The sequence below is a fragment of the Medicago truncatula genome, chromosome 3 (assembly GCF_003473485.1).
Source record: "Medicago truncatula cultivar Jemalong A17 chromosome 3, MtrunA17r5.0-ANR, whole genome shotgun sequence".
Taxonomy (NCBI): Eukaryota; Viridiplantae; Streptophyta; class Magnoliopsida; order Fabales; family Fabaceae; genus Medicago; species Medicago truncatula.
Window position 1 is genome coordinate 52279619 of NC_053044.1, and position 16429 is coordinate 52296047.

Sequence of the window (16429 nt, forward strand, 5' to 3'; positions counted from 1 at the left end):
TTTTCAAATTTTTAAATCTTCGAAAAAAATTTATAAAAATTTTGGAATATTTTTTTTTTCTAATTTTAAAATTTGAATTTTTTTTTAGGAAAAAATTAGAAAAACCTTTTTTTTCGAAAAAAAAAATCTGACCTTTTTTAAAAATTTCGTAAAAAAAATTATTATTTTTTATTTTGAAAATGATTTTATAAAAATTCTGAAAAAAAAAATCTGGAATATTTTTTTCTTTCAAAAAAATCAGGTGTTAATCATTCACAGGGCTACAATAAACCTACATGATCCAACGATTTCTATTTGAAAAATAGATCAAATAGTTAAAATATAACGGATAGAACTAAAAGAGGTAATTGCAAAAGACATAAGGGATCAATTTGACACACTTTATAGCTAGGGGACCAAAATAAAATCCGAAATAAGTTAACGGACCATGTATTAAGCCTAAAAGAAAAGCAGATAAAAGGATAGGGTTGAAACGCGAAGTAGTGAAGTTTTGTGTGGTGTGAGATTCATTCCTTAGATCAAGAAGAAGAAGAAGAGATGGAGATGACAGCACAACAACTGAGCGAATACAACGGCACAGACCCATCGAAGCCCATCTACGTGGCGGTGAAGGGTCGCGTTTACGACGTCACCACCGGTAAATCCTTCTACGGTCCAGGTGGAGCCTACGCCATGTTCGCCGGCAAAGACGCTAGCAGAGCACTTGCAAAGATGAGCAAGAACGAAGAAGATATCACCTCATCGCTCGATGGACTCACCGAGAAAGAGATCGGAGTTCTCAATGATTGGGAAACCAAGTTTGTAGCTAAGTACCCTGTTGTTGCCACCATCGTTAGTTAATTAATTAATTAATTAATTCAACTCTCTTTATCTATCATCGATTTTCATGATCAATCATCATATTCTGAAGTATGTTTGTGTTGTAACTATATGAATCTGTTGATGTTGATGAATTCAGTCCTATCCCCTTTGTCCCAATAATAAATTGAACTTTTAATTTCTAGAACTAGAAAGGGGGGGTTTAGTGTTAGTTTAATGCATCTGGTTAATGTAAAATTATATTTTATCTGTCTTTTAAATCGATCAATAAATTAACATTGGTGTGATTGATTACGGTTTAATTCATCTATATTTGACAATTTCGTGTTTGGCCTAAGAAGGCGAGTAAAGTGTGGTCAATGGTTGGTTTGGATTGATTATTGAATAAAAGTATGAGCGAAACCACTTGGTTTATATATGTATGTATGTATAACTCAGGGGGGATTCTACAAGGAATTCAAAGATACTGGATTATGTCTTTGTTGTAGGTAGGTTATTGAATACTGCACGGATATATGATGAAAGCTCCAAAAGGATTTGATACAAGTCTTTTTTTTTTTTTTTTTTTTTTTTTTTTTTTTTTTATTACAGCATAGAGAGAGTGACAGTTAAGTGATAGAAAGACTGTGTATGATGATCTCTCTTTTTTGTGTGTGCGCACAAATCTGTGTTCTTCTATAGTTCTATTACAATATTTTGAACAAAATATTTTCTAAATACAAGTAAAATATAAGATTAGATTACATCAATACATAAATTTATTGATAATTTGATATAGTACATAATTATCAATACTAGCAATTGATTAATTTTGTATTTTCCAAAAAACTATGTAACATGCCAGGACCAAGAGTCAATAGACTAATCATTCATCATAATAATTAAGCGATACTCCAGTAAACATTTTTTTGGTACACTTGAACTAAATTGACCTAAAATTGAATTAACTGGATTAATTTGCCCGTTTATGACTAACTTGTTTTGCCAATTAGCATGTTGACATGACTTTAAGAGTATCTTCAATGCTAACTAAAAATAACAGTGATGGTGATACTACATGTTAAGTGTCGGAGTAGCATCAATGTACACATCAATGTGGTCTTCACGTCACATGATGAGTTTTGAAGACCAAATAACCTCTCATCAGTCGCCACTTCCTCTCTAAATATTGATGTTTGACAAAATGGAAAAATATTAAGTTGATAACCATATATAACTGCTTCTCGGACACTTATTAAGTCGGAAATTACTGCATAATCACTACCAATTCAAATTGATGAGATTTCAGTTCCTTTCACTATAGATTGTGATTATATATAATGACATATGAGGATAATAAAAAAAGTAAAAACCAATTCAGTGAACATCACAAAAATTTAAGGGTGAAAACAACTAATGACAGATCCAAAATAAAGACTCCATACAATTGTATGTTTGCATTCCTTGAAAACTTTGCTCTAACAAATTCATTTGATGTCAATATGACACATTTTTTGTCTAATATTCAGAGTATCTCATTTGCCAGGTTGTTTGATTAAGTGTTAGATCCATTTTGAGATAATAACCATGTGGATTAGCATTCATTTATGGGGAGAGGAGAAGAATGTGCGTTGTTGAGGAATCCAACCACAATATTCATTGACCCTACAATATGGTGCATGAATTATCCAAGTTGTGCCATGGAATTCCAGATTATGAGGCAACATAGTACGTAACAATGATCAAAGTTGTGTTCGTTGGTCCAAACCTATAATTAATTATTTTATTTTTATTCAATCCTTTACTGACTTTCAAATGTAATACTGATGCATTGTTTTTAAAGAGCTGGAGAGAACGTGGTTGGAATTGAAATGTGTATCCGCAATGATCATGAATATTTTGTTGAGCGAAATCACTTAAACATGTTCCTCTATTGCCGGTTCGCGGAGTGGAGGCTTAGAGTTTGCTTCAAGCTATAAATTGGGTTGGGAGAGCAGGGGTATATACCCGACGATATCATTTTATAGCTTGATTTTAAAATAGTCGTGTGGTTTTAATCAAGTTCGGAATAATGTTTCTGAATTTGGATCCATAATAGAGGGACTAATACCTCAAATTCGTCCTTGAATTTTCAAAATTCAGCCAAATTTATTCCTGAATTTTGCGAAATATCTATTTAGTCCTCGGATTTACAAAATGTCCATCAAATCAGTCCCTCGGTTAAGTTGGTCTGTTAACGGAGGTGAAGTGTACTGTTAACCTCTTACAAGGCTTACCACGTCAGAGGTCACGCAAGCAAGGACCAAATTGATTGATTTACAGAAAATTGTCAAGGACCAAATTGAATGATTTTTAGAAAATTGTCAAGGAACAAATTGATTGATTTTCAGAAAATTGCAAAATTCCCAACGGCTCTTTTTCTCCTCTTCAAGCTCTATGTACAATGATGATGTGAAAGAGCTTCAATGTTGGTGTCTTAGAATTTGTGTTGTAAGAAAAGCCAACACTGTCAATAACCCAAGAAGGCCTTTCTATATCTGCCCTCTGCCAAAGGTTTGTTTAACAATGGTTATGCCAAATAGTACTGATTTTGTCTTTTGATTGTATAGGATGATGGTGAAAATTGTAAATTTTTGTTTGATTGAGTTGTTTAAAATGTTATTGTATTGTGCCAAGTCTGTGTAATGTTGTAATGAAAAGTGGTTGTCAATGAATGAATTTAACCCTTATGTCAAAAAAATTCAATCAAATTGGTCCTTCTATTGTATGTCTATCCATCATATCGATCTCCAAATTAGTGAAAATACCATCAAACAAGTCCTTGAATTTTCACAACATATATCACTGTGATCCTTAGTGCATACATTTGCTGAACAAAGTAAAAAGTAAAAGACATATACTTTGATTGTAAAAAGACAGACATTTGTATATCATCATAAGTCATATATTTGATGTTCATAAGCCATTACATAGCCAAAAAATTAACATTACATAACCATCAAGTCATTTGATGTTCTTAAGTCATTACATATCCAAAAAAGCATAAATTAAACAAGTTCAAAAAACATTAATTAAACTAGTCCAAAAACATAATTTAAGCAAGCATCATTACTTTGGAAATCTTGGAATTGGGATAAACTCCATGTATTGGGGTTGAGTAGAAGCGGATGATCCGCAATTTGAATTTGGAACTCTAATAACTCCAGAAGCAGTTGGATTTTGTGGAGCAGGACCCCTCAATGGTGTTTGTTTATGCCTGTCATTTGAAATCACTGGTTCTCTCATGCCATTTCTCCTTGTACCCATTACCTGCAAATAAAATCAATCATATTAACCCTTAAATTATAACAATATCCATCAAATTAGTCCTTAAATTATGACAATAAGTATCAAATCGATCCTTATCATAGAGGGGTATAATTGGAAACACGGAAAAAATGATAATGAAAAGTTAAAACTACAATTTTTACCATTTCCATCAAATTAGTCCTTGTACACGTGGTTGCCTTGTTGACACGTGTACATGACAACACAACATGCAAGAGGACACATCATCACCACTAACAGAGCTTTTGGACGGAGGGACCATTTTGATGGACGTCCGTAAAATTCAAAGACTAAATAGATATTTCGTTAAATTCATGAACAATTTGACTGAGTTTTAAAAATTGATGGACGAGAGGTATTAGTCATAATAGAGCACCTTTAAATGTAAAAGGTCCAAGTCTCTAACCCTCTGGATAAATTTGTTAGTGTGAAGTGTCTCCCAAATATTTAATTGAGTTTTACTGTTTTGGTAATTGATTGTTGTAGCTTATGTCAACTTACTGGTGGTTCTCGCCCAGTCTTTATCTGTCAATTGTCAGCTTATTTATTTATTCAGTTCTCAATTGTCAAACAATAACAAAACACAGGAAAACAGTTATATTTCCAGATAAAAAGAAACAGAACAAAACAAGTATGGTTTTATCGGTATATTTCCTTTCAGAGTAAAATAGTTAAACAGTTATATTTCCTTTTAGAGTAAAATAGTTAAACAGTTATTCTTTCTTGCACAGGGCAACATGAAATAAAATATAAAAGGAGAAAAAATCAAATCGTATCAAATCTAATCTACTAGAGCTGCACGCACGATACACTTTGGGGCTTTACAATAAGCAAAAGATATCAAATAATCTAAATAATAGTTATTTATTTTGTAACAACCGAATGAGAATCAATCAATAAAACGAATAAATAAATAAAGAAGATAAGAACAAAATCGAAGAGAGAGAAAATGACAATGTTGTGTTTTCAGTCTTTCAACAGTCATCATCCTTCTTCTTCTGCCTGAGTTACTTCATTCAATTTCATTCCTTATCAATCCTCTTCTTCTTCCTCTTCTTCTTCTTCTTCTCTTATCAATTCTCTTTTTTCTTCTTCATTTTCTATTAATTGCTCTTCCTCTCCTCAGGTATTTTACTTATGCTCTTGTTTTTTTTATCATTCTAATTCTTCTTGATTCCTTGACTCGTTGATTTGTTCATAGTATAAATCTTGATTTTTTGTTTTAATGGTGATCTTGATTTTCATGCATAATAGAAATCTAATTACACTGAGTTCTTTAAAGTTACTATGGTTGAACTAACAATTTTGATATTTCATCTCATGATGAAAACAATTAGTCTCTTCATATAATAATGCTTACCCTGTTTTGTTTTTTCATACAGAAGATAGCAATGGGAATATATCTCAGTACTCCCAAAACTGAAAAGTTTTCTGAAGACGGCGAAAATGACCGTCTTAGATATGGTTTATCATCAATGCAAGGCTGGCGTGCATCAATGGAAGATGCTGTGAGTAACTCTATTCAAACAATTTTTATAAATTGATTAAGGTTTCTTGATAAGTTTCATGATGCAGTGAGTAACTATGGACTATTGAATAATAGATAGTATTTCTTGATATGTTTTATAAATTGATTAAGATTTCTTGATTTGAGGCTCATTCAACATTTCTACTGGTATTGTTTTAGTATGTGAGAATTGTGGTATATTTGGTGATTTTGGGCACTGTGTAACTGGAAAAATATGATTTTATCTTTTGTTTCATTGTTTGAAAAGATTCACAGGTTGATCCAATGAATTGCAATTTCAGGAATATACGTGGATGCTATCAATTATGCTTTTAAGTTTCTCTTCATGTTTCGATTCATTCAATTGATTTTGCTCGACTGAGATTGATCTTGTCTACTCCATTAATGTGCTGATGATGTTTTTACTTTCCTTTCGTTTGTTAGTATTCTGCATATACTAATCTGGATGGCTCTACTTAATGTTTTGGTGTTTATGATGGTTATTCCAATCCATTAGTATGCTGATGATTTTTCACTTTCTTTTCTTTTGTTAGCATGCTGCATATACTGATCTGGACAAGTCTACTTCATTTTTTGGTGTTTATGATGGTCATGGAGGTAATATTTAAAAATGTTTGACTACTTGAATTGATGGCAGAATGCCACTTTCATTACTTTGTTTCAAATTTCAAATGTCTTCTTTCCATCGTGAAAAGTGCATAACCTTAAGGATGTGTTTGGATTGATGGTGTAAGATGGAATGGAATAGGCTAGTTAGTTTTTAAAACACATGTTAATATCATTCCATCCTATACCACCAATCCAAACATACCCTACACTTGCAAGTTTTGCAAATAAGCATCTCAATAATCATCTCAAAATGTCTACTTTGTAATCAAAGCTGTATTATGAATGCTTACCGAATCCAAAATTTTCAGGTAAGGTGGTTGCAAAGTTTTGTGCTAAGTTTCTTCACCAACAGATGCTAAAAAATGAAGCATACTTAGCTGGAGATATAGGAACCTCTCTTCAACAAGCTTTTCTAAGGTTAGATGCTTAATAGCAGTTCCTCTGCCTGTATTGTGTAAATAAGTGACAATTGGTTTCATGTTTGGCAGAAGTTGAATTTTTGTGCTGTTCAAAACCTTCCATTTGGATCATCAGTTAAAACCTTTGTTTTGTATATCTTATTCTACATCCTTTCTCTTTAATATATAAAAAAACATAGTTGATAAGTCTCACCGAAATTTACTTAGGTATGTTTCATGCTGGACTAATTGGGGAGTATGGAGAAACTATATGTATCTTTTTTCTAATGACAAGTTGTAGCCTATTTGTTAGTTATGATCATGGCATTGCATATTCTTCAATTTATTTTGTTCCAGAACCAACATTACCGAGTAGACATGAAGTGTGACATTATATCTTCCGTCTCCTGCTGTAATTGATATAGAAAAAAAAGTTCCACTGGTTCTTAGTGCGTAATGCTCTGTCTCCCCCTCTAAACTAAAATCTGAAATGGAACTTAGTTACGAACTGGTATTTTCAATACTATGCAGAATGGATGAGATGATGCGTGGTCAAAGAGGATGGAGGGAGCTATCAATCTTGGGAGATAAGATAAACAAGTTCAGTGGGATGATAGAAGGGTTGATTTGGTCTCCACGAAGCAGCAATGGTATTAACCGAGTTGATGATTGGGCCTTTGAGGAGGTAGGTCTGACATTTGAAGGATAGTTTAATACTCAACAGTATCACAACTTAGTTGGATATACTTGGTAATTAGGTGCCTGGCAATGAAATATCATGTTCTTGGATAATAGTGTTTCTCCCGACATGCTTGTTTTATGCGAGTCTATTATGTTATACATTCTCTGCATCTCTCTAATTTGAGTTTATTTTTTGGAATCAGGGACCTCATTCTGATTTTGCTGGACCAACTTCAGGAAGCACAGCCTGTGTTGCAGTTATTAGAAACAACCAAGTTGTTGTTGCAAATGCTGGTGATTCCCGTTGTGTAATATCTCGGAAGGGCCAGGTAACTCTAGAATGGAAATTCTTTAATGTTTATTATGTTGAATGCTTGCATAGATGTAGACAGACAAATACAGATAAATATAAAATGCTGTTTTCATATGCTTGAGTTGCTTGACTACTGCACATTGGTAAAAAATATGTGCCTCTTATTGAAAATGATTTGTCTCTTTCTCTGGCAGATTACATATTCTCAGTTATTTCTAAGTTACAAATCTTGCGGATGATTACACACAATGTTTAACCACGGCTCTTTTCTGTAGGCATACAATTTGTCTAGAGACCACAAACCTGATCTTGAGATTGAGAAGGAAAGAATCTTAAAAGCTGGTGGTTTTATTCATGCAGGACGAGTGAATGGCAGTTTAAACCTTGCAAGAGCTATTGGTAACTTCCTCTGGGATTGTGAACTTTTTTAAAGATTAATTTAAACTACCATTTTTGTTGCCCCTCTTTTTCCAATTTTAATCCGCCCCCCGGGTGAGCAAGCTGGGCAAGGGCCTTTATATCTTTAGCTCCGGATAATTCATAAATTTGACGAATAAACTGAACAAATTTCAACTTCTTTTTTTCCTTGTATGCTGTATTTTGGTTCTTCACAAGGCATCAGGAGTTTGGTTTCTAAACACATTTAAAGATTTCAAATTTGTACAGCTGTCTGTTCCTAACACTGATTTCTTCTGAGATATTTTTTTATAGGATTGAGGGGTGAAATTGGGTATAATATAAATTTTCCTATCTTTGATGTCTCAATTCATTGTAGGTGACATGGAATTTAAACAGAATAAGTTTCTTCCCGCTGAAAAGCAAGTTGTAACTGCCAATCCAGATATAAACACTGTAAGTTTGTCATTGATGCAAATCCACCAACTGTCTCAGTGATACACATACACTACACAGATGTGGCACAATTTCCATTTTCTTTATGGCAGATCCCATAAATAGTATAATGCATGGTGTTATGAAGTATTCATCTGTTGTGACTGATATATTGTTTTTGTTTTGACATTTGTTATAGGTTGAGCTTTGTGATGAAGATGAGTTTATGGTGTTGGCTTGTGATGGCATATGGTACTATTCTTATACTTTTATATCTCCATATGATTCTGAATGTTGTGATGTATTTGAGAGATATCAATAATTTACACAATTAAAATGTAATAATTAATAGGATTTCCATTCTAGGCACACACATAGGCAGACAATATTATGTCTTTATTCTTTGGCGTGGGAAAAGTGCATTGTTTCATGCCTCTATATGAGTAAATTACACTGATCTCCTCATGTTTAGACACTGATGGAAACGCTAGTTTCATAATTCACACAGAATTTTTTATTGAATAAATGCCTTCTGCTTAATTATTTTGCTAGACACATGTGAGTTGAGGTCTTATTACTATTGCTGACACTTGGTTTGATTCTGGAATTAGTTTCGGTTGCACATGCCTCTCGTACTGCCTTTCTTAAAATAATAATTTATTTCCTTGGATCATTTCAGGGACTGCTTGTCAAGTCAACAATTGGTAGATTTAGTTCATGAACAACTGTGTTCGGTGAGATCTAAGTTTTTAATTTCTTTCCTAATAAGCATAGTTATTACTGTCATAGTTATTACTTGGTACTTCCACAGATAAGCATTCTGCTATTTTTGCTTGCAATTAGTGTGAGAGGATTAATAAAGCATTCTGCTAGTGTTCAGTAACACATCACGTTTCCTTACCATGGACAGGATCCATGATGTTCTACATCCATTGATGCACTAGGCTTTAATAACCATTGTCTTTTATAACGTCTAGCATTTCACGTTATGCACCAGAAGTCTGGATAATGCATCCTATTAATCAGCTGGTCTGTAATTATGCTGCAGGAAACGAGACTTTCTACAGTGTGTGAAAGAGTACTTGACCGGTGTTTGGCACCATCAACTGCTGGTGGCGAAGGATGTGATAACATGACCATGATCTTGGTGCAGTTCAAAAAACCTGCTCAGTCCAGTGCACCTGCAGAAGAGCAATCATCATCAAACGAACCAGCTGAATCACATGTTGAACCAAAAGTGGAAAGAAACGAAGTTTAGTACTGTATTCTGTAGTAACAGTTCAAATATGTGCATTCTATGTATAAAAGACACAAAGTTCAAATACCCCTTTCTATATAATATAATGTATAATAGACACACAGACAAGCGTATGTATAGTATTAGTGTACACCAGTGATACATTGCATCTGAATACCCATTCTCCTTTCATCTAGCACTATGAAGTGCCCAGTACTTGTGTTCTAGTGTCTATTTTTCACTCCTAAAGCTTGTTCTGCATGATTGACAAGCGGCTTCAAATAAAAAGCATACCTGCCTATCAAGTTGATAGTAGAGGCCTAGAGGGTAGAGTAAGAGAAAAAATAGTATCTATAAGGTAAATACTATTTGAAGTTATTTTTTCAATTTATAATCCACCTTCGTTTACAATTACCAGTAGCCATCAGAAAAGAAAAAAACAGTTACAACATAGTGTTGTTTCTCTCAACAACAAAAAAAGTGATAATAAAGAGAGTGAAGTTCTCGTGTATATTAATATTGTCATCGGGCATGCTTATGTTTTATACACTTCATCGTTAGGGCGAGAGATGGTACATGGCGGCAGAGGGGGCGAGGCGGAGGTGCTAGGTGTAGAGCAGGAAAGATCAGAGCTTGTTCATCGTTTACAAAATGAAGTGAATTAACATTATATTTGAAAGTCAGCAATTACCATAATACTTTTTAGTGAGTTGTGAAAAAAATGAATTGTATAAAAAAATATTAATAATTTTTTATATAAAGTAATATAGTGCAGAAGAACCAAGTGAAAATTATATAAAGAAACTAAGTAGATACCAACACGAATATCAAGTTCTAACTCATCTTTACAATACCTGTTTGAATGGTGAGGAGTGTCTCCTCTATATATACTCTTCTCAATAATCCTATCTATCCGATGTGGGACTAAATCCCACCGAGTGTTGGCAGCTAACAGGTACAAGACTACAAGCTTGGGGAAATAGATCAAAACCTAGGCAACACAAAATGGTAAAAATACTTTGTCTCATTAGAAATCTTACCATGTAATACCCAATGGAGTAAAACCTTGATGAAAGGAAAAAAGTGCAGAGTTTGCAATAACTAAAATCATCGTCAACAAAATCTATATGAAGGTAAACTTAACATATTACGATGAAATCATCTTTAGAATCGGATATATTAACCCACTAAATGAGATTAGAGACCAATATTCGCAATAGGATCAACGTCAACAAATTTCAAGGAATAATCTTAGATTGTGTAAAAGTCAAGTTAATAAGTTGGGGATTATATTCAAGCCAAAGATGGATCCAACATTTCACTTGAGTTAACTCAATAGCAAGAATAACGTCCATAGTTTCAGCATTCAAGCAAAACGGCCAAGAAAATCAGCTTGGTAATTTCAGTGAGACCTGGACTACCATAAGCAGCACCGCCTATTACACTTAATGGGGTAAAGTAAAACGAGCCACATCACCTCCTTGATTTTAAGGAGCATTTGAAGGAGTATAAAAAGAATGTATGTAATGTAAGGTTGTGTTGTGTCATTCAAGATAGCAAGACGGACCAAAGCTTCTATGTATCTATCTATGTCTATGATATGATGATTGTATTGATTTGGTTTGAGTACAGTGAGGGAGAGGGAGGAACTTCTTCACTTGTTTATTTAACCTGAAACTCAACTCAAATCACTGAGAGTGAATGTTGAGAAATAAGTATTATGTTATGTTTGCTTTGCTATTAGTCCCACATCGCTTACATATACTTCAGTTATATTGTTTATATAGCCTAGACGAACAGCAGGGCTTGTCCCTTCGGGGACATCCGATAAAATTGGAACGATACAGAGAAGATTAGCATGGCCCCTGCGCAAGGATGACACGCACAAATCGAGAAATGGTCCAAATTTTTTTTGCATTTTTTCCCTTACTCAATCGTTCAGGTTATGTTCTTCCTTTTTTTTTTCTGCAAATTAATTTCGTTTTCCACTCGGTGGTTCCTTTTCTTACTCTTTGATTCTGCGTTTAGGGTTTGTCCAATTTTGACATTGGTGATGTCTCCTCCTACTTCAACCTGTATGTATTGTAAACTCTTATTCCCATCAAAGTATTATATTATAAGTCTTGTTCTGATTTGGTTGTTTGTTTGTTACGGATAAAGAATTTTATTATTCTGTCTGTATTATTGTAAATGGTTTCATTTCAATCTTGTCTATTGAAATGATTCACTCACAATAGACAACTGTTTTTCATCTTGCTTCTTAATTAGTTTCTTCTTTTTTTTTTCTCGAGTGAAGTTGTTGAAACATTGTGTCATCATTTGAAAAAAGCACGAACTAATGTTAGTGAGTACTATGTATGTCATTCATATAGACAATTTTCGCCCATTTTCCCAATAAAGGGAATAAGAAAAATATTTACTAGTGTAAAAATGCTTATTATTCAAAATGTCACTACTAATCTATGCCAGTAAGCTGCATTTACAGCCCAGTAAGTTATAAGCAAAAACAATTTTATGTGCAAGGAATTGTGAGGCCACCCATTCTTGAAATGAAGATTGGTTCAGGTAGGACACGGGAATCACAAACCGCTTCATTTCCTCTCGATGTATGCCACAAGATAGCCCGTTGGCACATTCATGACTTTCAATGATGTTTTGGCTACTGCTAAAGGTGCCATTCTTATTGCTGCAGGTAAACGGAAGCCCTTGCTAAATGTTTCAAAGAGCAAGCTAAAACTCTCAAATTTAAGGAAAAAGTATTTATCTTTTGATGCTTGAGTATGTGAATGACTTGTGATTTCTGTGAGGGAAAGTTGTGCATTTATAGTCTTCAAGAGTTTCTTCAAATCAATTTCTTTAAGAAATTATTATTAAAAGACGGGCTCCATGAGATGAGGGATCATATGATCTTGCCTGTTGATAACCCACTTGGAAGTCAAATGAGATGGCTAGGTTTAACTTAATGCTTGATTTATGGATACTCATATTTTTTGTAGACATGTCACATGTTCTCTTTATATTGATAACTCGGTTCAATGCCGATGCATAGCTAGCTAGCTACCAAAGAATATCTTGTTAGTGTGGACTCTAAGGTAGATAATGGTTAGTTGGCTACAAATTATAAATGTTAGGAGGCAGCAGGGAACCTGTACTGAGGGTTTTGTCAGTAGTCAGAAGATAATAGTACATGTTTTAAACCACAAGTAGCAGAAATACTGGATATGCTGAAAATTATATTCTTAATTTCAACAGTCCTGTATATTTTGTTTGAAATAATTGCAGTCTATCGAAGAAAGTCTAGCAACAGCTGCTTTGGCATGATTATGAGGTGGACTATAGCCCAAAATTTTAACTTGCGCGGATAAGGGTTGTTCGGTGATTTGTTTTCTGCATATAAGAACAATTAGCTAGTAGAACCTCTACTCATGGAACTCTATTGACGATTGAGGGGAAGGAGTTGTATTTTAACGTTTCATATTTGTGTTTTGGTTTCCTCTAGTTTGAGAACTTATCACTGCTTTTAAGTATCAGACTATTTCAAGTTCTCCATTTAAAAGCGATAAGATAAACAGTCATGAATAAAAGGCCAAGAGGAAACATCAGGCTAAGCAAGGGTGCATGGCCTAGTTTGGATGAGTTTCTAGCTTTTAGGAGTTTTCCAATTTCCAATTGAGACAACTATTTGATTCTTAGTTAACAAAAGTACCTTTAAATGATATTAATTAAATGCCTTTTAAATTAATTATATGTTAAATGTTTTTGTTTAGTATTTTTCGACTTTGTGTCCAATTATGAAAGACTTTTCATAATTGGGTCAATAAGTGGTAAACTTGAAATATATTATTTGATGGGTTTAGCTTCTGTTTTAGGCTCTAACTAGTTGCGTCTATAATATTAATTACTATATGATCTGTTTCGACTCTGTTTAGTCATGGAATTCATCCCCTGAAACATATGAGATGAAAGTATATTTTTAATCTGAGAGGATACCGGATGGAGGGAGTCTATGACCATCTTTTGAATAAGAAAAATACATTAGATACACTTTTATGAATTGTGGAGGCTACTAGGAACTTAGAATAAAGGGTTGCCACTAATTTTGTGCTTTCTGACAACAGAGAGATTCAGCTAAGTCATTGCAATGACACGGTTCTTAGCTTATGATTCAGTTAATACTTAATAGAAGCATAAGGCATATAAAAGTTTGTAAACTTGGTTTCTTTTTTTCCAAGGATTCACTTATCTAGTAGTTCATCAATAGAAACACAGAGGAGCCAGTTGAGTTGTTGAAACACTGTGTCATTACGATTAGACAGAAATTATGGAGAGGAAAATAACTTGTTACGTAGTATGTCATTCAGATGGACATGTTTCACCCATTCCCGATAAAGGGAAAAGGAAAATATTTACAAGTGTAAAATAATAAAATATGCCTGTTGTAGAAAATATCACTACTAATCTATGTCAGTATCTTCCAGTTTTAGATTTATAGCCCATTGAAGCTAACAGTAATGTGCAAGAAAACATCTTCTGTGCAAGGAATTGTGAGGCCACCCATTGGATGATCATATCCAAATTCTTTCTCCACTTACTCAACAAGTCTTGAAATGAGGCTTGGTTCAAGTATGGCATGGGGATTACAAATCGCTTCATCTCCTCTCCGACGTACAATGCAAGATATCCCTTTGGCACATCTGCTACTTTTGATGATGTTTACTGCTAAATGAAACCCGTCTAATGGCTACCAGTGAACGGAAGCCCATTTCAAAGGTTTCAAAGAACAAGATAAAGCTCATTCCAAAGGTTTCAAAGAACAAGATAAAGCTCTCAAATGTGTCTAAGTTTTGATGCTTGAGTTAAGTAAGCTGGATAACTTTTGATGGCTGTGAAGGAGGATACTGTATTTATAGACTTAAAAGTTTCTTGAAATCTATTTTTGTTGAGAAATGGTTGTTAATTGATGGGGGTCCTTGAGATGAGAGATCACGTGGTATTGTCGTTGGATGTCTCTCTTTCATAGATCAGTAAGCACCTTCTGAACGTAAGTCCAGTAGATTACTCACTTGGAAGTCAAATAAGGTGGAAAGGTTAAAATTAATGTTGTCTACTCATGTATATGTAGAGTGTAGACAAGCATTAAGAATATAAGAATAATTGTTAGCAGATATTGTATTGATGGATCTCAGTTAAGCATGGAGTGTCTTATTATGTAATAATGTTTAAGCAACGATTTCACATGATAATGTTAGCCTTGAAATAGATTGAATGTAAAATCATTTCTATTTAGATACATTCACGTAAAATTAATTTTTATGAATTAATGTATGGATATTTTATGAATTATACTCACCTCCATTCAAAGATACTTGAATTACACTCCTCTCTCCTCTTATGTTAAATTATACACTCTCCTCCCCTCTTATTCAAAACATATTAGAAAATATTTCACTCCCCTCTCTTGAGAGAAGCTTGAATTACATTCCCCTCTCCTCTTAAGCTAAAATCTACGCTTTAGTCCCTCAATAATTTTAAAAGTGAAAAAATAAAATTATAATATGTGAAAAATTACTAAAGTCGATTAAGTATGGTTATTTAAAAGTAAATTTTATACTCTAAATTATAAAATTAATAACAAAAGATTTAAATTTAATTGTCATTGACATTTAGATTATAAAAAAACGAATTTATATTTTTTAAATTTTGATTCAAAATTAATATATACTATAAAAATATTTATTTATGTTAAAATAGATTAAAGTGTAGTCCATATTTAATTATTAAGGGAGAGGGATGTAATTCAAGCATCTTATAGGGGAGGGGAATATAAATTTTACTTTTTAAGGGATGGTAGTGTATATTTTAACATAAAAGGGAGGGGAGTGTAATTCAATCATCTTTAAGGGGAGGGGAGTGTAATTTACTCTAATGTTTAAGCAACGATTTCACAGGATAATGTTATCCTTGGTTCAACGTGAAACCGAAAAGCTTAGTGTGTTTGGTTTAGCATTAAAAATTGACTTTGAAATAGATTGAATATAAATCATTTCTATTTAGATACATTCACGTAAAATTAATTTTTATGAATTAATATATGAATATTTTAGATATTAATTGTTCTTAGTTTTTTTTTTTTTTTTGTCTGGATGAATCTACAAATACCGTCTAAAACTCACAATTGTGAGATCTCGAGTTCAAACTCAGGCGAAGGAGTCCAGTCTAGCATTATTGATATTGTCAATTGAGTTAGGTCTATAAAATGAATTTTTAGTATGTAATTTACCAAAATGAGTTTTAACATTTAAAAAATTACAAAAAGTTACAATTGATCCAACATCAACGTTAATTTACAAATAATCGCTTCAACTTAGAATTGATTCTGAAATTAAAATTGTTTCTCATTATAGAAACCAAACATCATGAAAATCATGTCAAAACATGTTTGACCATTGTAAACTCAAGTTGTAGAGTTTCATAGCTGAACCAAGCTTTAAAAAAAATGGACGTTCTACAATGTCTCTTTATAAATTAGACAAGTTTTAAAAATTAGACAAGTTTGCATGTCTCTTTATAAATTTTACGGTACATTTTTCATAGCTATTTTTTTAAGGTGGATCATTTTGATAGGTGTTCTACCATGGGCTATAAACTTTTAACACTGGATTTCCTTGTCCTAAAATAATATAATAGATCATCATATCAGAGTTCAA

At 33.1% G+C, this 16429-nt stretch overlaps 2 protein-coding genes, 1 long non-coding RNA gene and 1 other non-coding gene across 6 annotated transcripts; all 4 read left to right on the forward strand.

Annotated features, from left to right (window-relative positions):
• Positions 1-444: 444 nt before the first annotated feature.
• On the forward strand, positions 445-1113 carry LOC11428801 (probable steroid-binding protein 3). Its single transcript, XM_003603231.4, has one exon. It carries the CDS (start codon positions 538-540, stop codon positions 838-840), a length of 303 nt encoding a protein of 100 aa, XP_003603279.1. The 5' UTR covers positions 445-537; the 3' UTR covers positions 841-1113.
• Positions 1114-5049: 3936 nt separating this feature from the next.
• LOC11423334 (probable protein phosphatase 2C 60) lies at positions 5050-9935 on the forward strand. 2 transcript variants are annotated; one of them, XM_003603233.4, is made up of 11 exons: positions 5050-5251; positions 5508-5633; positions 6187-6250; positions 6571-6679; positions 7192-7345; positions 7545-7670; positions 7930-8053; positions 8430-8506; positions 8685-8737; positions 9165-9219; positions 9534-9935. In XM_003603233.4, exons 2-11 carry the CDS (start codon positions 5517-5519, stop codon positions 9741-9743), a joined length of 1089 nt encoding a protein of 362 aa, XP_003603281.1. In that variant the 5' UTR covers positions 5050-5251; positions 5508-5516; the 3' UTR covers positions 9744-9935. The 2 variants fall into 2 exon arrangements, with proteins under 2 accessions (XP_003603281.1, XP_024635474.1); XM_024779706.2 differs by having other exon boundaries at positions 5058-5251; positions 5511-5633; positions 9534-9743.
• Positions 9936-11498: 1563 nt separating this feature from the next.
• On the forward strand, positions 11499-14959 carry LOC11425825 (uncharacterized). 2 transcript variants are annotated; one of them, XR_005645338.1, is made up of 3 exons: positions 11499-11664; positions 11751-11797; positions 12246-14959. It is a non-coding gene; the product is annotated as an uncharacterized lncRNA (long non-coding RNA). The 2 variants fall into 2 exon arrangements; XR_005645337.1 differs by having other exon boundaries at positions 11751-14959.
• Positions 11531-11633, forward strand: LOC112420602 (U6 spliceosomal RNA). The gene has a single exon (XR_003010774.1). It is a non-coding gene; the product is annotated as a U6 spliceosomal RNA (small nuclear RNA).
• Positions 14960-16429: the final 1470 nt, after the last annotated feature.